Source organism: Sapajus apella, unplaced genomic scaffold (genome assembly GCF_009761245.1).
Source record: "Sapajus apella isolate SASKATOON/1434 unplaced genomic scaffold, GSC_monkey_1.0 scaffold7, whole genome shotgun sequence".
Lineage (NCBI taxonomy): Eukaryota > Metazoa > Chordata > Mammalia > Primates > Cebidae > Sapajus > Sapajus apella.
In genome coordinates, this window is record NW_022436947.1 from 38,368,940 (window position 1) to 38,392,220 (window position 23,281).

The window sequence follows — 23,281 nt, forward strand, 5'->3', positions numbered from 1 at the left end:
GGAATTTTTATTTTTAAAGCACGTTTTTGCAAACTAATGAACTTTTGGCTACCAAAAAAATAAAGAAGCTATATAAATAGCATACCATGTTATTTAACATAGTTAAGTAAATTTGCTGATTTTTTAGTTACGAAGACGAAAATGGGAGTGTAATAATTTTATTTAGTATCTTGACATTTCTGCTTATCACATTACATAATAAAATAATGTTAATTATAGCATTCCCTAAATTTATTAAATTTGGACTAGTTATGCCTTCTTTGCTGCAAATATTTTTCCTCTATTACAGTAAGCAGATTATTGCATTGTTTATATAATTATTACCCTGTTTTACTAGTTTACAATTTGTTAAAGAAAAATCACCATCAAAGCTAAGTCTTCATTTAGATATATATTCTTTTTAGTTGAGGCTCACTACTCCGCCCACCCCTACCTTTTTTTTTTTTTTTTTTTAAATGCAGCAAGGTCTCATTATATATTGCCCAGGCTGGGCTTGAACTTCTGAACTCAAGCAGTCCTCCCACCTCAGCCTTCTGAGTATATGAGACTGCAGGCATGAGCCACCAAACCCAGTTAAATTTTTTATAGTTTATAGAAATGCAGTCTTGCTGTGTTGCTTAGGCTGCTTTCAAACTCCTGGCCTTAAGTGATCTTCTTGCCTCTTGTGTTGGCCTCCCAAAGTGTTGGGATTACAGGTGTGAGCCACTGAGTCTGGCCTGGTTGCTAATTTTTTAATCTACAGTAATAATAATAAGTACCTTTTTGAATTTCTGTGGTAGATCAGACATCTCAATTCTCCTAACTGCATATTATCCAGATACTATTATGTCCATTGCACATAGATGAAGATACAGAAGCTTTTAAGTAGAATTTGAGAATGGTTTTGCTTAGATTCTGAGTGTTGCTCTTAGATTCCGAATATTGCTCTACAATAACCATTCTCAAAAAACATTTATCGTCCATACTCCTTTACATTCTTCAGAGTTACTGAGGATCCCAAAGAGTTTTTGTTTCTGTGGGTTGTATCTTTCAGTATGTACTAGATTTGATATTAAAACTGAGAAATTTTTTTAAAACATGAATATATAAGCATATATTATATTGCCCGTTAAGGAATAAGGCAAGTAACATTTTAGTATAATACTGAAAATTATTGAAAGCTCATAGACCCCCTAAAAAGTGGGGGGGGTTACCCAAACCATACATTGAGAACCACTAATCTGTAAGAAGACAAGTGAGCCTAGGATTGGACAGATTCATCTCTCAGTTCGTTTTGAGTTTATGTTCTATTAGTCTTCTAATTACAGTGGATATTACTCTAACACAGTGGTTGTGGTATATTGTTTATCCATTTAATAGTGTGGATTAGTTAAATAGTATATATAGTGTAATGTTTAAAGTACATGCTCTGGAAGTAGAACTGCCTGGTTTAGAGCCCACATTTGTCACTTCTTAGGAAACTTCGGGCAAGTTATTTTAACGGTGTGTCTCAGTTATAAAATGAGGATAGTATTAACAGTATTTTCCTCATGGAAATTAAATAAATTGTTACATGTGAAGCCCTTAGATACTTGGCATGTGGTAAATAGTCAAGAAGTGTCGGCTATTATTTATTTGGGATTTTTTAAAAGCAGTGCTAAATGCCACACAAATTTCTTAGAAATGGCAGTTAAAAAAAAAAAAAAAAAAAAAAAGAAATGGCAGTTAAATGAGAGGTGCAGCTTTAAATTTTGCGAACTATTTTCCTAATTGTTGACTTTCTGTTTTTCTCGAAGGAATCTCGTAGGCTGTATCAGTTTCATTATGTGAACTGGCCAGACCATGATGTTCCTTCATCGTTTGATTCTATTCTGGACATGATAAGCTTAATGAGGAAATATCAAGAACATGAAGATGTTCCTATTTGTATTCATTGCAGGTACAGAAGAATTTCCCAAGTTTATAAATAACAATATTTTGATTTAAGTTTGATGTTACATAAGGTTTTATTTCTGCATTAATATTATAGTAATCTTGAATTTCTCCTAGCCTTGGTATAACTAGGGCCTTGTAAATTGACATGGTCTAATCTGGTTGACAGACTGTTTATTGTTGGATAAAAACAGGATCATCTATCTGAAAATAGTATTCACATGGTGGAAAGCTATGGAACATATTATTTTTGCTGTTCACTGATTAGAGCATATAATCTCAGGTGCTCATCATACTCTACTTTTTAAAGTCAATATAGTAGTATTTCCTTTTAATCATTTCCCTGAAACAATGACCAAGCAATTTCATTCCTGATAAACACTGACATGAGATTTTTAGAAACAGGATATTGCTCTGTTGCCCAAGCTGGAGTGGAATGGTACAATCATAGTTCACTGTAAACTCGAACTCTTGGCCTTAAGTGATCCTTTTGCCTCAGCTTCCCAAGTAGCTAGGACTACAGGTATGTGCTACCACACCGAACTAATTTTTTTTTTTTTTTTAAGAGACCAGGTTTTGCCCTGTTGCTCAGGCAGATCCTAACTTCTGTCCTCAAGTGATTCTCCTTCTTTGCTCTCCCAGAGCTTTGGGATTATAGGCATAAGCCACTATGCCTGGCAACATGACTTTCTTTCTTTTTTTTTTTTGTTTGAAACAGAATCTTGCTCTGTTGCCCAGGCTGGAGTGCAGTGGCACCATCTCAGCTCAATGCAACCTCTGCCTCCTGGGTTCAAACAATTCTTCTGCCTCAGCCTCCCAAGTAGTTAGGATTACAGGTGCACACTACCACACTTGGATAATTTTGTATTTTTAGTTGAGTTGGGGTTTCACCATATTGGCCAGACTGGTCTCAAACTCCTGACCTCATGATCCGCCCACCTTAGCCTCCCAAAGTTCTTGGATTACAGATGTGAGCCACTTGTGCCTGGCCAGCCAGGATTTTCATAGCAAAGTAATATAAACTGTTGATACACATTTACGAGATAATTTTTATTAAGTTTTATAGTATATTACTTCATTATAAGCATTACATTAAAATTCAATGATTACTGACCTTGTTAAGTAAGCTACCTCTGAATATGAAAGTACAAGTATAGGTGTGTCTACTTTAAATTGCTCAATAGAAATCTTTTCGTATATTCAAATAATGTTTGAAGTTCAGTTAGGTTTTGCAAAATTACTGATTTAGATGGGTTGAGAAATTATGTCAACTCTGCCTTTGACTTTTAGGGGAATGAACATGAGATGATTTATTCTTGGGGGGCAGTTAATTTAGTATTCTAGAAGGGAGTTAATTCTAATATAATTTTATCTAAGAGAAATCAGTTTAAGATAACCAATTTTTCTTGATCTAACATTTTGGCTTGTTTCTGTCATCTGGTCATTCTCAAGATACAAATAATACAAAGCTAAATATGTAATATGTGGCTAATACATTAATATGTAATACAAAGCTAAATATACCTAATAGATATATACACATATAGGTATATGTGTACATTACGTACAGTACATAATGCAAAGATAAATTTGTGTTGTGGATTTAGGAATGTAATGGAAAATACCCTTTTAAAAGGAAAAGCACAAAATTTAATTAGTCGAGAATATATTAAATGTTTGCAATAGCGGTCATGGCTGGGTGTAATGGCTTAATGCTTTGGGAGGCCGAGGCAGGAAGATTGCTTAAACCCAGAAGTTTGAGGCTGCAGTAAGCTATGATTGCACTTCTGCACTCCAGCCTGGGTGACGTAGTAGACCCTATCTCCTAAAAAAAAGAATATAGGTATCATTATCATTATGATATGGATGATATATAGGGTATTTTGAAACCTAATTTTTGGAATTTTATTATATAGGTATTGGTTTCTACCTAGTAGAAGCTACTTGAATCCTTAGTTTTTCTACTCTGAATTTTTAGTTTACATTAGATTCTTCTAAAAGCCTTACAGTCATAGTACTTATTTCATAAGACTGCTATCAATTTATTTCTCTAAGGCACTTGTTATCTGCATTCACATTTGTTATAAAAAGTAAATGAGATTTTTCAAACTTAGAGGTTTGTTTTTGATTATTTACATAGTTAAAATATTTTTTCAGTGGAGTTGAAGCGCTGAAGATAGTTTTCTTATTCACTTGGTCTGATTGTAATGCTTATAATTAATGAAGTAAAAGGGCTGCTTTTTATTTATGGACCAGGAAAGTAAGTTGCTAGTAGAGATGTGGGAGTCAGTTAACAACTTGGTTCATTAAAACAACTTTTTTCTGGCCAGGCGCAGTGGCTTGCACCTGTAATCCCACCACTTTGGGAGGCCGAAGCGGGTGGATCATGAGGTCAAGCGATAGAGACCATCCTGGTCAACATGGTGAAACCTCTTCTCTAGTAAAAATTCAAAAATTAGCTGGGTGAGGTGGCGTGTACCTGTAGTTCCAGCTAGTTAGGAGGCTGAGGCAAGAGAGTCACTTGAACCTGGGAGGTGGAGGCTGCAGTGAGCTGAGATCACACCACTGCACTCCAGTCTGGGCAACAGTGAGACTTTGTCTCAAAAAAAAAATACACACAATTTTTTTCTGTGGTTAATTCAGGGGTTAGTTGACCATTTAATTAAGTAGGATTGACTAGTTAAAAATAATATGTTTAATTATAGAATTAAAAGATAAATTGCTTTCACTTCTTACAAGTTAGTTAAAATTATTTCCTGTTCAATCATAAATCCATTTGTATAGGAAGGCTTTTCATCAAAAAATAAATTGATCGTTAAATATTTTTAAACGACCAAAACAATTTGTTAACTGTAATAACTTAGAAAACACATCCATAAAAGGAAGGAAATTCTTTTTCTTTCCACTAGTTCCGCTGGAGATAACCATTGTTAAAACTCAAAAATGTGTCCTTTCAGTGTGTATGTTTGTGTATGGTATTGTTTTGTTTTGTTTGACAGTTTTGCTCTTGTTGCCCAGGCTGGAGTGCAGTGGCACAGTCTCGGCTCGCTGCAACCTCCGCCTTCTGGGTTCAAGCGATTCTCCTGCCTCTGCCTCCTGAGTAGGTGGGATTACAGGCGCATGCCACCACATCCAGCTAATTGTTGTATTTTTAGTAGAGATAGGGTTTCACTATGTTGACCAGGCTGGTCTCCAACTCCTGACCTCAGGTGATGCACCCGCGTTGGCCTCCCAAAGTGCTGGGATAGCAGGCGTGATCCATTACTCCTGGCCTATATATATAGTATTGTTTTAAAAGAATGTTTCCCCGTTCAGTGTGTCATGTACATTTTTCTAGATCATATAAATATTCTTCTACAGTATGCTATAACTGCACTGTATATTTAACCTTTATTCTTTGCCATTTAATTTATTACCTTTCTCCCCATTCTTTTTCATCTATTTTAAACAACAGTTTAAGTGCTCAGTGGCCACTCTCTGTTTTTAATTTGCTTTACTGGCCAGTCTTGTTGTTAAATCTTTGAGCACATCTGCAGTTATTAGGATAAATTTATTATTGGATAAATATCCAGAAGTGAGATTTCTTGGTTAAAGGATATAAACTTTTAAAGTATTTTAATGAGTATTTTTTAATGTGCTATCTAGAAAATTGATGCCACTTAATGCTACAACTGGCAGTATGTGGGAGTACCTATTTCCTATACCTTCCCTACTACTGTGTGTTATCTTTTTGTTTGCCTTTTTTTTTTTTGAGATGGAATCTTGCTTTGTTGTTTGGGCTTGAGTGCAGTGGCATGATCTTGGCTCACTGTAACCTCTACCTTCCGGGTTCACGTGATTCTCCTGCCTCAGCCTCCCAGGTAGCTGGGATTACAGACGCACCACCACACCCAGCTAATTTTTTGTATTTTTAGTAGGGATGGGGTTTCTCTGTGTTGGCCAGACTGGTCTTGAACTTCTGACCTCGTGATCTGCCTGCCTTGGCCTTCCATATGCTGGGATTACAGGTGTGAGCCATCATGCCTGACCTTTGTTTTCTCTTTAAATGCCTGTGTGAAAGGCAAGGGTTTTTTTTTTCTTCCTTGTTTATATTCTTCTGTGAATTACTTGTTTGTATGCTTTGCCTGCTATTATATAGCAGACATTCATCTTTATTATTATTATTATTATTATTATTATTATTATTATTTTGCGCCAGAATTTTACTCTCTTTGCTTAGGCTGGAGTGCAATGGCATGATCTTGGCTCACCACAACCTCTGCCTCCCGGGTTCCAGTTATTCTCCTGCCTCAGCCTCCCAAGTAGCTGGAATTACAGGCATGAGCCACCATGCCCGCCTAATTTTGTATTTTTTAGTAAAGTTGGGGTTTCTCCATGTCGGTCAGGCTGGTCTTGAACTCCCAACCTCAGGTGATCTGCCCACCTTGGCCTCCCAAAGCTTGGGACCATAGGCATGAGCCACTGCACCCAGCCTCATCTTTTAATAATTATACAAATTCTTTATATATTGAGGATATTAACTTTTAGTCATGTTGTAAGTAACATGGTTTTTCCTGTCTTCTGCCTGTTTGACATACGTAAGTTTTACATTGTCGTGTCAGCGTTTTGAATGATTTTTGTCTGTTGAGATATATTTACAGTTTTCTTCCAATGAGATATATATAGAAAGTCTTTCCCTAACACAATAGTTAGGGAAAGTTATTTTGCATATATTTTCAGTACTTTCATATATTTACTTTTTAACATTTTTATCCATCTGGAAGTTTTTTATAGTTAAGGCATGTGATCAGAATTTAATTTTTGCTCTTCATTAATAGCTAACTTTTCCTGTGCCACTTATCGAATGGTCTAATCTCCTCTGGAGAATTCACCATTATGTAAGAAATATTACATGTAGTTAGATCTGTTCCTGAACTTTCTATTGTGTTTCATTGATCTGGTTATCTGTATTTTTATATTATCATACAAGTTTAGATATATATAATTTATACCTAGTAACTCAACTAAAATTCTGTGTTTTGATGCACTGAATTTCACAAATGTATCAACAACTAAAAATTAATATAATTGGTGTTTATTATTAAGAGTTTTAAAAACTCATCCTAGGTTGCTGATAGTGTACTTTTATCAGGAATTTTTAGGTTACATGTTTAACAAACTACTGATAGGTATGTTTCAAAATAGGAATTAAAATGCTATGCAACTTTGTGGAGTTTTTTGCCAAAGATTATTCCGGTGATGTCAGTAACATCATTACTCATAGTGATTTTCAATTCTAAGGAGCCTAAGCCTTTTTTGAGTTGAGAAGCAGTTGCTTTCAAATATTTTTGTCATGTGTTTCTTTCTTTCTTTTTTTTTTTTTTGAGACGGAGTCTCACTCTGTTGCCCAAGTTGGAGTGCAATGGCGTGATCTTGGCTCACTACAACCTCTGCCTCCCAGGTTCAGGTGATTCTCCTGCCTCAGCCTCCCAAGTAGCTGGGATTACAGGTTCCCACCAGCATGCCTGGCTAATTTTTTTTAGTATCTTTAGTAGAGACAAGGTTTAGCATGTTGGCCAGGCTGGTCTACAGCTCCTGACCTCTGGTGATCCACCCACGTTGGCCTCTAAAGTGCTGAGATTAAAGTTGTGAGCAACCTCACCCAGTCTGTCATGTTTTAAAATAAAAAACCTGTGGTATGTTACTCTACATTCCTCAGCTCCCATTAGTTTTTTGGGATATGAGAGCATATCATTGTCTTGTTCTTTTGGTGAAATCGCTGCTGTTGCTCCATCTATTTTTTAGGGCTTGTAGCATTCTGCACCTTTCCTATACCTTCTATAGATTGAAATGATGGCGATATTTCCTCTGTACTCTAAAACAATAACATCTTTTTTTTCTTTTGAGATGGAGTTTTGCTCTTGTCACCCAGGCTGGAGTGCAATGGTGTGATCTTGGACCACTGCAACCACCACCTCCCAGATTCAAACTATTCTCCTGGCTCGGCCTCCCAAATAGCTGGGATTACATGTGCCTGCCACCCACCCAGCCTACTATGTGTTTTTTACTAGAGATAGGGTTTCAACCATGTTGGCCAGGCTGGTCTCAAATTCCTGACCTCAAGTGATCCACCTGCCTAGGCCTCCCAAAGTGCTGGAATTATAGGCATGAGCTGCTGCGCCCAGCCACAAGAGCCATCTTGAACATAGAATAAATACGTCTCTGCAAGGGTGTTGTCAGCTAGTTACGTTTTCTGATGTAGCATTAGACTTCCAGAGCCACGGCTTAGTAGCTATTCTTAGTCACTTACTCTTGGAAGTTTGTAAATTATTATTTTTTTTTTTGAGATGGACTTGCACTGTTAGCCAGGCTGGCATTGGTGCCATCATGGCTCACTGCAGCCTCGATCTCCCAGGCTCAAGCGATCCTCCTGCCTTCGCCTCCTAAAGTGCTGGGACAACAGGCATAAGCCCCTGTGCCCAACCCCTTAAATGAAATGTTTAAAAGATAGACAGTAGGCCCTCCATATTCATAACTTCAATTTCTTCAGTCTCAGTTACTCATAGTCCAAAAATATCAAATGGAAAATTTCAAAGGTAAACAATTTGTAAGTTTTAGATGCTGCACCATTCTAAGAAGTGTGGGGAAGTATGTCCTGCCTGAGAAATAAATCATCCCATAGTCCACTGTAGACTCTACCAGCCCATTAGTCACACAGTAGGCATTGCAGTTATCAAATGGACTGTCATGATGTCCTAATGCTTATGATCAGGTGTCCCTTATTTTACTTATAATGGCCCAAACCTCAAGAGAAGTGATACTGGCAGATTGTTATAATTGTTCTAGTTTGTTCCTAGTTATTGTTGTTAATCTCTTTTGTCTGATTTATAAATTAAACTTCATCATAGGTATGCACGTATAGAAAAAATCATAGTGTTTATGTGTACTATGTTACAGATCTTGCCATGAACATACTTTAAGTTGTATTTTGTTTGCTAAGTAGAATTTTGTCAAACTTCTTAAATGATTTTTTTTGTTTCCGAATATTAACATATCCATCCACATTTATTTTATAGTTCTTTTGTCACAAAAATCAAATTATTTTTTTTCAAACTTTGTATCCTTAGTGCAGGCTGTGGAAGAACAGGTGCCATTTGTGCCATAGATTATACATGGAATTTACTAAAAGCTGGGGTAAGAATAATTTTTTTGTAGCATTATATCCAATTGATCTATTACTGTTTTCATACTTAATCATTAATTGTAGTAAATTATAGTGTATATTTTATTATATGTCTGATATTTTCTGAAGTAGTTTTATTAAGTAAGAAGTAAAGATCATGAATGCCAGGCTTGGTGGCTTATGTCTGTTATCCCAGAACTTTGGGAGGCCAAGGTGGGAGGATCGCTTGAGCCCAGGGGCTCAAGACCAGCCTGGGCAACATAGGTAGACCACTGTCTCTAAAAATAATTAAAAAGTAAAAACGATTAAAAAAAGAAAGATAGAAAAAAGGTATAATTGCTGCATATTGCCTTGAGATAATGCATTGGACAACAGTGTAAGAATGTTCTAAGTGAGTGAATATTTGCATTAGGATATAAACTGTTACTGACTTTTCCAATACTGAATTTCATTGCCTTTTTAGAGACAGAGTTTCACTGTTGTTGCCAAGGCTAGAGTGCAATGGCGCGATCTCAGCTCATTGCAACCTTCACTTCCTGGGTTCAAGCAATTCTTCTGCCTCATCCTCCCTAGTAGCTGGGATTATAGGCGCCTGCCACCACGCTCGGCTACTTTTTTGTATTTTTAGTAGAGATGGGGTTTCAGGATGTTGGCCAGGCTGATCTCAAGCTGCTGACCTCAGGTGATCCACCCACCTCGGCATTCCAAAGTGCTGGGATTACAGGTGTGAGCTAGTGCACCTGGCCTGTTGCCTTTTATATTTATTCTAGGTATAAGTGTATTTCATTCAGTACATATTTATGCCTGCTGGAGACATGATAGTATTGTGGTCTATGAATGTTGACTGGAGCCAAAATGCTGAGATGATAATTCTGGCTTCCTCCTTTACTAGCTGTGGGATGTTGGTCAAAATACTAATCCCATTGTGTGTCTATTTATTCATCAGAAAATAGGGATCATAATAGTAAAATGCATAAGAATTAGTAAATTAACCTTGATAAAGGTCTTCAGAACTGTGTGTGCTAAATAGCAAGTACCCAGTTTATTGTTAGTGTTTATTACTGTTGCTGTTGTGATTGTTGCTCCTACCACTGCTTTTTCCAAGATAGAGTGTTTGGTACTGTGGAAGATAGATAAATAAGATACAGACTTCATTATAGGTTTGGAAAACAAGTCTCCACTTTTTATACATTTGGTTCTTTTGCTGGTTTCATAATGTGTTCATTTCTAGGGAGGTGCTTTTAATCCTTCTAACTTTATAGTTTTTATGAATTGTCCATCTTTGTCTTGTACAAAGTAGAATTAATAAAATGTTTATTTTTTCTTTTTCTTTCTTCTTCCTTTTATTTCTCTTTTTTCCCTGCCATCTCTCCATTTTTTTTTTTTTTTTTTTTTTTTTTGCAAGGAAATGTTTACATGTTAAATAGTTCTTTAAAAAGCCCTCTGGGGTTAAATATTTTTTTCCTCAACAACTATAATCATCTAATACTCAAAAATTCTTAAGTGAACAAAACTAGGATTCTGTTGCATTTTAACATAAAAATCAAAGATTAAAATTGGAATGGAAAGGGACACTGAAATGAATGCTAGCAAACAAAACAAACATCTGGTCATTTTAAAAGCTGTGTATTTTGGCCAGGCGCGGTGGCTCATGCCATAATCTCCAACACTTTGGGAGGCTAAGGTGAGCGAGTCACCTGAGGTTAGGCGTTCGAGACCAGCCTGACCAACATGGTGAAATTCCATCTCTACTAAAAATACAAAAATTAGCCAGTCGTGGTGGTGGGTGCCTGTAATCGCGGCTACTTGGGAGGCTGAAGCAGGAGAATTGCTTGAACCTGGGAGGCAGAGGTTGCAGTGACCTGAGATCACACCACTGCACTCCAGCCTGGGTAACAGAACAAGACTCTGTCTCAAAAACAAAAGTTGTGTATTTTGAACATAGACCTCATTTGATTCACTTTGGCTTACCATAATTAATCTTAGAACTTAGGTTAAGTCTTTTTTTTTTTTTTTTTTTAGTCGGAGTCTCAACTCAAGTTAGAGAACTTCCCAAGTTCAAGTGATTCTCCTGCCTCAGTCTCCCAAGTAGCTGGGATTACAGATGCCTGCCACCACACCTGGCTATATTTTTGTATTTGTAGTAGAGACAGGGTTTTACTGTGTTGGCCAGGCTGGTCTTGAACTCCTGACCTCATGATCTGTCTGCTCCGGCCTTCCAAAATGCTGGGATTACAGGCATGAGCCACCTATGACTGGCCTGGGCCTTTTTTGTTTGTTTGTTTGAAATGGAGTCTCGCTCTGTCGCCCAGGCTGGAGTGCAGTGGTGTAATCTTGGCTCACTACAACCTCTGCTTCCCAGGTTCAAGTGATTCTCCTACCTTAGTCTTCTGAGTAGCTTGGATTACATACATGTGCCACCACGCCTGGCTAATTTTTGTATTTTTAGTAGAGATGGTGTTTCACCATGTTTGCCAAGTAGGTCTGAAACTCCTGACCTCAGGTGGTCCACCTGCCTTGGCCTCCCAAAGTGCTGGAATTGCAGACGTGAGCCACCACACCCGGCCTAGGTTAAGTCTTGATGTAAAAATCTTATAATGTATATAAAGGACTCCCAAGCAGCAGACCTGGAAATCATTTTTAACTCTTCCATCGTAATCACTCCAAAATAGTCTTGTTGATAACAGGTCTGATAGTTTTGCTTCTGTGAACCTCCCGCAGTTTCTCACCCTTTCAGACTGTCGTCTTTCCTGATATAAAAAATTATGTGACTATCAGATCTTCCATGTCAGCATTGCCTATTGTAGTAGTTCCAATTCCATATACGCAAAAGAATTGTCTAGGTTGTTTCATAATAAGTTCCCCAAGATGGTGCCAAGGGATCTATATTTTTGCCTAGGTCTTTTCGCTGGTCCTCATATAGGCAGTGCAGAAGATACTGGCCTATAGAATAAGTTCAATCTCTTTATTATGTTCGCAGTCTGATCCCAAATACCCTTATCTTCTTTCCTCCTTTGAGTACGTTCTCCTTCTTTTAGTCTCAGGCTTTATCTACATCAAACTTCTGAATTCCCCAGATAGATTATACATTCAATCTGCTGTGCTTATGCATATTTCCTTCACTTCTTATGGGTTAACCTTCTTTTAATATCCAACTATATTGTCACTCCACACACTCAGCAGTTAGCTGCAGCCTCTTTATTCCTGCTATGCTGCAGCCATGCTTTGGCTGGACATAACTGGCTCCCCAGCTTGAATGCTGAGGGTCAAGAACAGTTTTGTTTTCACAGTGATAAGCACAGTGTATGAGATACAGTTGGTGATGTTCAATAAATGTTTGCAATAAACCAGCATTTCTTCAAGTTTTATGTGAAAAGCTAAAGACTATTTTATTATTTTCTGAATAGATACACAAAGTTTATGTATTAAATTTTCTGTTTTAGAAAATACCAGAGGAATTTAATGTATTTAATTTAATACAAGAAATGAGAACACAAAGGCATTCTGCAGTACAAACAAAGGTATAGTTGTTTTCCTTTATAAACTGTATTTTATAAATGCTTTCTTCTTTTTTAAAATGTTTTTTTCTTTTTATTTTTTTAATCATTTTTCTCCCTCATAGGAACAATATGAGCTTGTTCATAGAGCTATTGCCCAACTGTTTGAAAAACAGCTACAACTATATGAAATTCGTGGAGCTCAGGAAGTTACTGATGGAGTGGTAAGTGTTCTTGGCCTATTAATTTTAGGAAACTTTTACTTTTTGTTAAGATGTAATATTTAGCTTTTAGTTGTCATCTTGTGTTTTGTCTGACACAAGAATATCCAGGACATTTATTATTTTTACTTAACATGGATTTTGTTAAACTAATTTCCTTCTTATCTGTGTCTCTATTGTGAATGATATTTAATGACTCCAATATAAGGTAAATAATGTTCTAAATAAAGTTAGGAAAGATCTTATGTCAAAAATCATATATATCATTAATGTTTTACTTTTTAAAAAAATAGTTGCATTGTTTTCTTTACTCTTCCCTTCCACCCCCACCTAAGTAATTCTGCATTGATTGTACTTGAATTTTATTTTGTATAAAGTGTTTTAGTTATTTGTGTATATACTTTTCAATTAAGCAGAATTATAGAGCCATAATTAACTCCTTTTTGTCATGTTGTAATTCAGTGTTATTTTAGCCTTATAACATCTTATTGAATATTCAACTTTTAGACCTGAGAAAAATACTGTTTTCTCATAGTGTTCTCTTTTCTGCCCTTGTTTTCTAACCAATTGTCTTGTTTCCTTTCTGTATATAACCACCTTGTTCCTGAAGGTGCTGAACTTTTTTCATGTGTGTAGAATTTTTCTTTACATCTTATCATTGAGTCTGTGATAACTATTACATTGTTAAACCAAGTATGAAGAAATTAGTTACAAAATTTATAATCTTCGTTATTCTTTTCTGCCTTTAAATGGTTTTGTCAGTTCCCAGAATATTTGTTTGAACTTTCTTGGTTTTCCAAATGAGAGATTTATTACCAAATATTGATCTCAGTTTGTTAAGATAAATCTAATATTGGTCCATGAGTTTTAGGAAATACGCATTTCTTTTATTAGCCAAGTGCCAATTTCAGATTTTTAAGTTTTATGTGATCTCATTCTTATTCTTCTTCATTAACATAGGAATTATTGGTCCAAGAAAACCTCCTACAATGCGTTTAGCTTAATTAAATGCTTTTATGACATGTTCTGAATCTAGCCAAATATTTTATAATGTAGAATCAAATGTGTGTTTTTTGTGTAATGGAGTCTCTGTCACTTAGGGCTGGAATGCAGTGACATGATCTCTGCTTACAGCAACCTCTGTCTCCTAGGTTCAAGCCGATTCTTGTGCCTCATCCTCCCGAATAGCTGGAATTATAGGCATGTGCCACCATGCCTAGCTAATTTTTATATTTTTAATAGAGATGGGGTTTTACCGTGTTAGCCAGGTTTATCTCAAACCCCTGATCTCAGGTGATCCGCATGCCTCAACCTCCCAAAGTGCTAGGATTATAGATGTGAGCCACTGTGCCCAGACAAATGTTTAAATTATTTTGTATAATTTTATCTAAGTTGAGATATTTAATATTTCAAAAAGCTGCATAGGCTATAAACACTTTTTTTTTTTCTTTTGAGACCGAGTCTCGCTGTGTCGCCAAGCTGGAGTGATTCAAGTGATTCCCCTTCCTCAGCCTCCTAAGTAGCTGGGACTATAGGCACACACCACCAAGCCTGCTTAATTTTTTTTTTTTTTTTTGTATTTCAATAGAGACGGAGTTTCACCATGTTGGCCAGGATGGTCTCAATCTCCTGACCTTGTGATCCACCCGCCTCAACCTCCCAAAGTGCTGGGATTACAGGCGTGAGCCACTGTGTCCAGCCACACTTACTATTCTGACAATTTAGTTAATAAGTAAAAGGTTTTTTAAAATGTTCTGTGTTCCAGAATTATTTTTGTAGAAAGCTTAGTTTGTTATACTACTTGGTTATTTTAAACTTTAAAATAAATAGTATTTTGGGGGGCGGTATTTACAACTAAAGTGAATTCCTGAAGTGAGAGGTCTAAAGAGAAAACTTATTCTGTAAGCCTATATCATATTGACCAAGATTTAGAAATACCTTAATAAGCCAACATCTGTTCATTTGTGCATCATGCCATTTTATCTTGTTTCTAAAAGACACCATCACTAGTACTGTCAACACCAGTATTTCACTTCTAGAATGATTAAGTAATAGCAATAATAGTTTGTGGTATGGTCCTTTTTGTTGTGTTTGTGTAGTATATTTTAGATGTGATAATGAATTCTGGATTTTTTTCCTAAAATATAATTTTTTTTTTATTTTTAAGGCACCCTGATTTATTATTTATTTTTTCTGTGGCTGATAATATTCTTAAATATTAGATAATTTGTTTCTTAATTTTTTTGTCACCTTTCATATAGCTGTTATTTATTTATTTTCTTTTTCTCTGAATGCATCCAGATTTTTTTTTTCTTTTTTGAGGTGGAGTCTCACTCTGTCACCCAGGCTGGAGTGCAGTGGCATAGTCTTGGCTCACTACAACCTCCTCCTCCTGGGTTCAAGGGATTCTCCTGCCTCAGTCTTCTGAGTAGATAGGACTACAGGTACCCGACACCAAGCCTGGCTAATTTTTGTATTTTTAGTAGAGATGGGGTTGGCCAGGCTGGTCTCCAACTCCTGACCTCCTGATCCACCTGCATTGGCCTCCCAAAGTGCTGGGATTACAGGCGTGAGCTACCGTGCTCGGCCCTGTTCTATGGAAAATAATAGTACACAAGATAACTTTAGAAAGTTCTGCTTAAACAAGAGAACACAGGCTAGACGCCATGGCTCATTTCATGCCTGTAATCCCAGCTCTTTAGGTTGCCAGGCAAGGAGAATTGCTTGAGACCAGGAGTTTGAGATCTTCTAGAGTGACATAGCGATACCCCATCTCTACAAAAAAAAAATTTCATTACCCAGGTATGTTAGCATGTGCCTGTAGTCCTAGCTATGGGGGAGGCTGAAGTAGAACAGTTAACTTGAGCCCAGGAGTTCAAGGCTGTAGAGCTATAATCGTGCCACTGCACTAGATTATTTAATTCCTAAAATTCTTATCCATTTCAAAAGTTGGTGATTGCTTCAGCAAGTTGTATACTTGACAAATGTGAACTCAAAAATTGTAGTTAATAAAAGAGAATCAGAAGATGTAGGTGTATAGCAGACAGTAACTAGGAAATCCAAGAAGAGCATTGTTTGTAAAGTCCAGTGACCGGGAGGCTTTGTTCACGCTGCTTAGGTAGTGGCTCTCCATTGAGTGGCAGGCCTGCATTGCCACATTGATTTCTTTAATCAGAGGAAACTCAGTATGTTCTGAAAGCTAATCTCCACCAGAAGTTCTCTTCTGGCTCTTCCTGTTAATGGCTTTGTTATGCTCTTATTTACCCAGAATAAGGAATCCCTCATGAAACCTTTACTTTGTCACATGTAGTGTTTACCTAAAATGTCCTTACTATTTCATATTCCCTTTACCCTTCCACCTGCCATTCCACCTGTTTTCTCTCTTCCAACCCTCATTCTTTTTTTGTCAAAATCTTACCCAGCCCTCAATGCAATTCTACATTTTACCTTAATATTGTCAACTTATTTTTCTCAATTGCATTCTTAATATTCTCAACTATAACAACCTCTTGTTCTGAGTTCATAGTTTCATAGTACTGATTATGCCACTTTGGGGCTGTAGTATTACCCTTCTGCTTTTTTTTTTTTTTTTTCTTTTTGGCAGTTTTACCAGATTATACATTTTGAAGTTAAATATAATACCGTATCCTTTTTACATTTTAGTATCCTCTGCAGTGCTGACTTTGTTCAGTGCATTTCACATAGATGTCCACAGTGCCTTACCTGCAGTTCCAAAATCCAAAGAAAACATTTTTTGTTTTATTTGCTTGTTTTTGTGAGATTGATATTGCACTCACTTGGCAACAAAATATTTCATTGACATGACATGAGTCTGTTTATGTTGTGCTACCAAAAAAAAAAAAATGCTGTTTTGTAGGTTAGAAACAGTTCAAATTAGAAGGCGTTTCATATGGTTTGCTTTTATTTTTTATTTAACCTACTTAGTGCATACTTTGGTACAAAATACCAAATGTTATTATAGAATTATTATTATATCTATAATGCAAATCATAAGTAGATGATTAATAATATGTTGGGGTATTTTTTTTTTCGAGACTGAGTCTCGCTCTGTTGCCCAGGCTGGAGTGCAGTGACATGATCTTGGCTCATTGCAACCTCCGCCTCCCAGATTCAAGTGATTCTCTTGCCTTAGCCTCCCAGGTAGCTGGAATTATAGATGTGCACCACCAAGCCCAGCTAATTTTTGTATTGTGGTAGAGACAGGGTTTCCTCATGTTGGCCAGGCTGGTCTCAAACTCCTGACCTCAAGTGATTCACCCATGTCAGCCTCCCAAAGTGCCAGGATTACAGGTGTGAGCCACCACGCCCGGCCTAGTGGATAACTTTTTGATGCAGGGTCTCTAAATTCTGGTGGTACCTAGGATCTGAAGCTTCGGTGACCAAAAGTCCTGATTTGCCTAAGGCACACCAGTTTACACTAGTTTTCTAGGTATAATAATTAATAATGCTCCTTTTTCATTCTCTAAAGAGCCCTGATTTGGACAATAAATTATATGGTCACCCTACCTACAGCCAGATATTTCTGCACCAATGCCTCGATATTGGTGGGTGGATTTAATTAAGGATGACTGCTTTAAGTCTTATGATGTAACTCTATTTTTCTGGTCAGGTAGTGAGATGTGTAAAACCTCTAATTCATCAGATTATATATAAGGAGATAGGGTGCACTTAAAATTGCTAAGAAGTTGAGATCTCTGTTGTTTTAGTTGGAAATAATTGAAGTAACAGTTATAAACACAAGCTGTCATGATGGACGTAGCAGAAGTGCCTTTTAATTATAAACAACAATAACAACAAAACGAAGTGCAACTGCAGTTTCAGATTTCCTTATTTGATAGTATATGTAAAGATGGCTGCTTTCTAAAATTATCTGAGATGTTGGCAAGGGTGAAAATCATTCCTGTCTCCTGGATATAACATACCCTAGAATTAAAATACCCTAGCTAGATAAATATGAGATATGTTGACAGTGAAACCAATTCAAGGCAGTATTTTAATTTCATAGCTCCTCTATTTACAGTCCTAAACCTAAGGTTCTTATATGTGTATTGACTCTGAAACATCAATGTTAATGAAGTCATTGGTCCTTGTGACCAGCAAGAACCAAGGATTTTCCTGGGATGGGCTCTGTCTACCTTTTTGAGGTCCATTTGGTTAGGCAGTGATATAGTAGCTATATTCCCTAATAGATTAGGCCACTCCACATAGTGACAGTGAGAGTAAGGCAAGAAATGGTTAAAATGAATCCTGAGTCCAATTAAAAAGTACTAGGTAGTATTGGGGAGTCAAAAAAAAGATACTCCATTACTCCATAAATGGTATAAGCCTTATTTGTTGACTTTTTTTCTCTCTGCATAGATTAAGTTTCTAGTGGTAGTGATGGGGACGCGGAGGATACTATGTTCTTTGATCCATGTTATCTTGGGAAACCTATGTTTTTATGGTATCTTTTGAGATGTGTTAAAATGCTACTGTATACCGTGATCTTTCAGTAACTGTGATGCGTTGTTTTTTTGATACAATTTCTCCCATTGAAGTCTGATCCTTCAAGCTAAAATATAGAGCCAGAATGTAAGAGTCTTTTTTTTTTTTAATTTAACTTGGCAAAATTGGCATTGTTTTAAGGATTAAAAAGCACAGAAACAATTTAGTTGAAACATGAAGAGGAAAAATTATTTTTCTCCTAACCGTAGTGAAGCATTTTTTCCCTTGGCAGAATGAAATTAACACTGAAAACATGGTCAGCTCCACAGATGCTGGAAAACAAGATTCTCCTCCTCCAAAACCACCAAGGACCCGCAGGTATTGTATGTCTTTGAACATTTTCTTTAAAAATGTACTTGTTTTTACTCACTGTTAATTAAAATGACAAAATCTGAATATTTCTAAATTTTATAACTTTTATTATTATTTTGTTAGCTGTAGCATACATAACAAAACATAACAAAACAACTAATTTGTTACAGTTCACTAAAAATTTGGTTTCATTTTGGATAAAATTTCAATAATACACTGTAGCAGAATATAGACACTACCATGAATTGACTGTAGTTTATGTTTTGATATATAAATTTTATATATCAAATTATATGTGGTATAATTAAAATTTTAGTTATTCTAAAGATTTTCATTGTTTTCCTTGGTGACTGAATATGTTTGCCAAAAATTATATGCATGTTGAAGAAGTTATGTTATATTTAATAATGTTACTAGCAAAGATTAGTTTATTTCTTTAGTTTTTCTTGCTTTTCTACCAAGCTGATTTATAGCAGTTAAAATCATATATATTTGTCTTTTCCTTCCCTTCTTGTTCAGGATAGCTGCTAGGTCAGTGACATAGTAATATGGAAAGAATACAGAGTCAGAAGATGGTAGTTTCAACTCCTTTTCTGCCATTTAGCTCTGGGATCTAGAATTAGTTTATTTAATCCTGGGGAGAGGGAGTTTTTTCAGTATTGTCCTAAGGGTTAAATAAAAAAACTATTAGAATATTTTATAGTGTCTTTCTTGCACATAGATCTGCCCAAACTGACCTCCCATCAAGATAATTTTTTTTTTTTTGTACAGGATACACCAATTCTTTCTATCTTAAAACTTTGGTAAAAGTTGGATAAAATGGCCAGGGTCATGTCTTGACATTGAGTTGCTAATTCCAAGAGATCATCCTAATAAAATCATCTCTCTTAACAAAAGAAAAAGCCTGCAGCTTCCCCTGGTAACTGAAGGTTTGGTTAGAATCCCTGCACACCACAGGAACAATTTACTCTCATTTTGACCATGCAAGATTCTAACTGCCTGGAAAGGAAGCTCCTGGGTACAAAAAGAGGTAGTATACTCTGGTATAAAGAGGATTTTTCATGTAAATAGGCCTTATTTCAAATTTTAACTTAAGCATTTCCCACTAAATGAACTTGGACAAGCTACTTCTCTGAAAATTCTTTACTTCATTGTGCTGAGATATAGTACCAGTATCTTGCATTGTTAAGAATTAGTGATAATGTATACAAAATATGTAGTTACATGCCTGGTCTATAGTAGCAGATTTTTAAAGTGTGGTAGTTGTTACAGTCTCTGGAATACCTTTGCATACTTCTCTAAGGAACCTCAGGAAGCCTACATAGATGAGGTCAGGTCTCAACATTTAAATGTTTAAGATGTTAACAGTGTGCTGACAAAACTTACTAGTAGTTCTTTCCTGTTTGATTTCCACTTTGGTATCTACCAAAATTGGTTAGCATTTTAGCTATCTGTGGAAGGTAGCCAGTTGAAACCTATAAACTGTTAATTGTTTAACTTCTCTGTTCCACATATGAGCCCTAAGATCCTAAAGGAAACTACTGGCCCTAAAAAATGTAACATTTTTACTACTCTTTCTTTTGATTTGATTTTTTAGATTAAGCCAATATAGAGATTTTCAAAGTCTACACTGATATTTATGATTTGAATGTTTTTCTATCTCTAACTACATATAGCAGCAGTCGCCTCTTAATTTTACAAGAAAAAAAAAGAATATCTGAATTTTAAGCCTTTTTCCTATACCTGTTCAAAAGTTTGACTTCTGTTACTCTTCAAAAAAAGATAGTAAAGAAATAGCAAATGAGTATTAACAAAAATATTAAACTCAAGACTTCTTTTTTGTTTGAGATGTAGTCTTGCTCCGTCTCCTAGGCTAGAGTGCAGTGGCACGATCTCGGCTCACTGCAACCTATGCCTCCTGGGTTCAAGCAGCTCTCTTGCCTCAGCCTCCCTAGTAGGTGGGACTGCAGGCACCTGCCACCACACCTGGCTAATTTTTGTACTTTTAGTAGAGATGGGGTTTCACCTTGTTGGTCAGGCTGGTCTTGAACTCCGGACCTCAGATGATCCACCCACCTTGGTCTCCCATAGTGCTGGGATTACAGACATGAGCCATTGCGTCTGGCTCTTAAGACAGATTTTTATTAGGCATACATCCTAAAAGTTTTCAGTGTTTGATTTTATATTACCTGCATAGGTCATCTTTTTTCTTCTTCATGTAATGGAGTCAAATGCCAGCATATCATTGTTTTTGACAAAGAGAATCTTGTGGCTTCTAAGTTGGGATGAGTTTTAGAACTATTATAAATTGTTTCAACATAACTGAAAATAAAATCAGAAAATCGTAAGGTTAATAACAAGTAAAATAGTATAGTTTGTTTTTCAGTATGGCTACAGTAAACAAATTAATTGTTTAAAGTACATGATGGAGTGGGGCACGGTGGCTCACGCCTGTAATCCCAACACTTTGGGATGCCGAGGTAGGTGGATCACGAGGTCAGGAATTCAAGACCAGCCTGACCAATATGGTGATGAAACCCTGACTCTACTAAAAATACAAAAATTAGCCAGGCATGGTGGCATATGCCTGCAGTCCCAGTTACTTGGGAGGCTAAGGCAGGGAAGTTGCTTGAACTCGGTAGGTGGAGGTTGCAGTGAGCTGAGATTGCGCCACTGCACTCTAGCCTGGGTGACAGAGCAAGACTCCGTCAGCAGGGAGGAATACTAGTATCATTTCCAGTATTAGCTGGGTGTGGTGGTGGACACCTGCAGTCCTAGCTACTCAGGAGGCTGAGGCTGGAGAATCGCTTGAACCTGGGAGACGAAGGTTGTAGGGAGCCAAGATTGTGCCACTGCACTCTAGCCTGGCCGACAAAGACTCTGTCTCAAAAAAATATATATATTAAAAAATAATAAAGTATATGTTGGCTGAGCATAGTGGCTAACACCTATAATCCCAACTTTTTGGGAGGCTAAGGCAGGAGGATTGCTCGAGTCCATGTGTGTGTGGTGCATATATTTTATTTTTATTTTTTTACTTTTAAAATATTTTTGTTAAAAACTAAGAAACATACACACATTAGCCTAAGCATACACAGGGTCAGGATCATCAATATTACTGCCTTCTACCTCCACATCTTGTCCTACTAAAAGGATATCAGGGGCAGTAACACACATGGAGCTGTCATCTCCTATGATAGTAATGCCTTCTTCTGGAATACCTCCTGAAGGATTTGGCTGAAGCTGTTTAACAGTTAACTAGTCTTTTTTAACAATTAGAAGGAGTACACTCAAAATTAACATTAAAAAGTAAGTACATGGTTAGGTGCAATGGCTCACACCTGTAATCCCAGCACTTTGGGAAGCCAAGACGAGTGGATTACTTGAAGATGGGAGTTCGAGACAAGCCTGGCCAGCGTGGTGAAAGCCCGTCTCTACTAAAAATACAAAAATTAGCTGGGTGTTGTGGCGCAGGCCTGTAGTCCCAGCTTCTTGGGAGGCTGAGGCAGGAGAATTGCTTGAACCCAGGAGGTAGAGGTTGCAGTGAGCTGAGATTGCTCCATTGGACTTTAGCCTGGGTGTGACAGAGCGAGGCTGTCTCCAAAAAAAAAAAAAAAAAAAAAGTAAGTACATAAGCCAATAATTGTTTTGTTTATTATCATTATCAAGGATTATGTCCTATATAAAATTATATGTGCTATACTTTTATATGACTGACAGCACAATAGGTTTGTTTATAGCAGCATCACAATAAATGTGAATAATGCATTTTGCTAGAAATTCATAAGACTTTTTCAGCTCCATTATAACATTATAGGGCTACCATGGTATGTGTGGCCCATCATTGACTGAAACATCACATGATTTTTACATGTCTTCCAGTCATTTTTAATATTCCAGTTCTTTTCTTTGACAGTCTTGCTTTGTTGCCCAGGCTGGAGTGCAGTGGTGTGATTGTGGCTTACTGCAGCCTCGACCTCCCAGGCTCAATTGAACCTCCCACCCCAGCCTCCCAATTAGCTGGAACCGTAGACATACACCACCATGCCTGGCTAATTTCTGTATTTTTTGTAGAGATGGGTTTTCTCCATATTGCCTAGGCCAGTTTTAAACCCTTGGGCTTAAGGGATCCACCCATTTTGGCCTCTCAAAATGCTGAGATTGTAGTTGTGAGTCACCATGCCCAGCCAGTATTCCAGTTCTTCCAATTCTTAAAAGTTAACAGAACTAGGAATGATTGGGCATTTGACAGAAGCCTCTGATGTGAAAGACAGGAAACGGAGATAATACAGAGTAAAATAAAAAAGATGAGAGGAAAAAAGAAACAACTGTCTACTTTTCTCAGTCATCGGGAAGTGCTGCAACCATGAAGAATTGTGGGTAATAAGTAAGAAGCACTTAGAAATTAAAAATATAGGCTGGGTATGGTTTCTCATGCCTGTAATCCTAGCACTTTGAGAGGCCAAGGCAGGCAGATCACGAGGTCAAGAGTTCAAGACCAGCCTGACTAACATGGTGAACCCCCTCTCTACTAAAAATGCAAAAATTAGCCAAGCGTGGTGGCGCGAACCTGTACTCTCAGCCACTCAGGAGGCTCAGGCAGGAGAATTGCTTGAATCCAGGAAGCAGAGGTAGCAGTGAGCCAAGATCGTGCCACTGTACTTCAGCCTGGG

The 23,281-nt window shown here is 36.9% G+C and overlaps 1 protein-coding gene across 10 annotated transcripts in view; it reads left to right on the forward strand.

Annotated features, from left to right (window-relative positions):
* The window catches only part of PTPN12 (protein tyrosine phosphatase non-receptor type 12), a 106,415-nt gene that overhangs the window by 65,496 nt on the left and 17,638 nt on the right, over positions 1 to 23,281 (forward strand). For all 10 annotated transcript variants that reach the window (XR_004268373.1, XR_004268374.1, XM_032276410.1 and 7 more), the window contains 5 exons: positions 1,776 to 1,918; positions 9,018 to 9,084; positions 12,517 to 12,594; positions 12,696 to 12,794; positions 18,529 to 18,614. Coding sequence is in view for 8 of the 10 variants with exons in the window: in XM_032276410.1 (XP_032132301.1) it covers positions 1,776 to 1,918; positions 9,018 to 9,084; positions 12,517 to 12,594; positions 12,696 to 12,794; positions 18,529 to 18,614 (473 nt within the window). In the remaining 2 variants the exon portion in view is untranslated. The remainder of the gene's footprint in view (positions 1 to 1,775; positions 1,919 to 9,017; positions 9,085 to 12,516; positions 12,595 to 12,695; positions 12,795 to 18,528; positions 18,615 to 23,281) is intronic.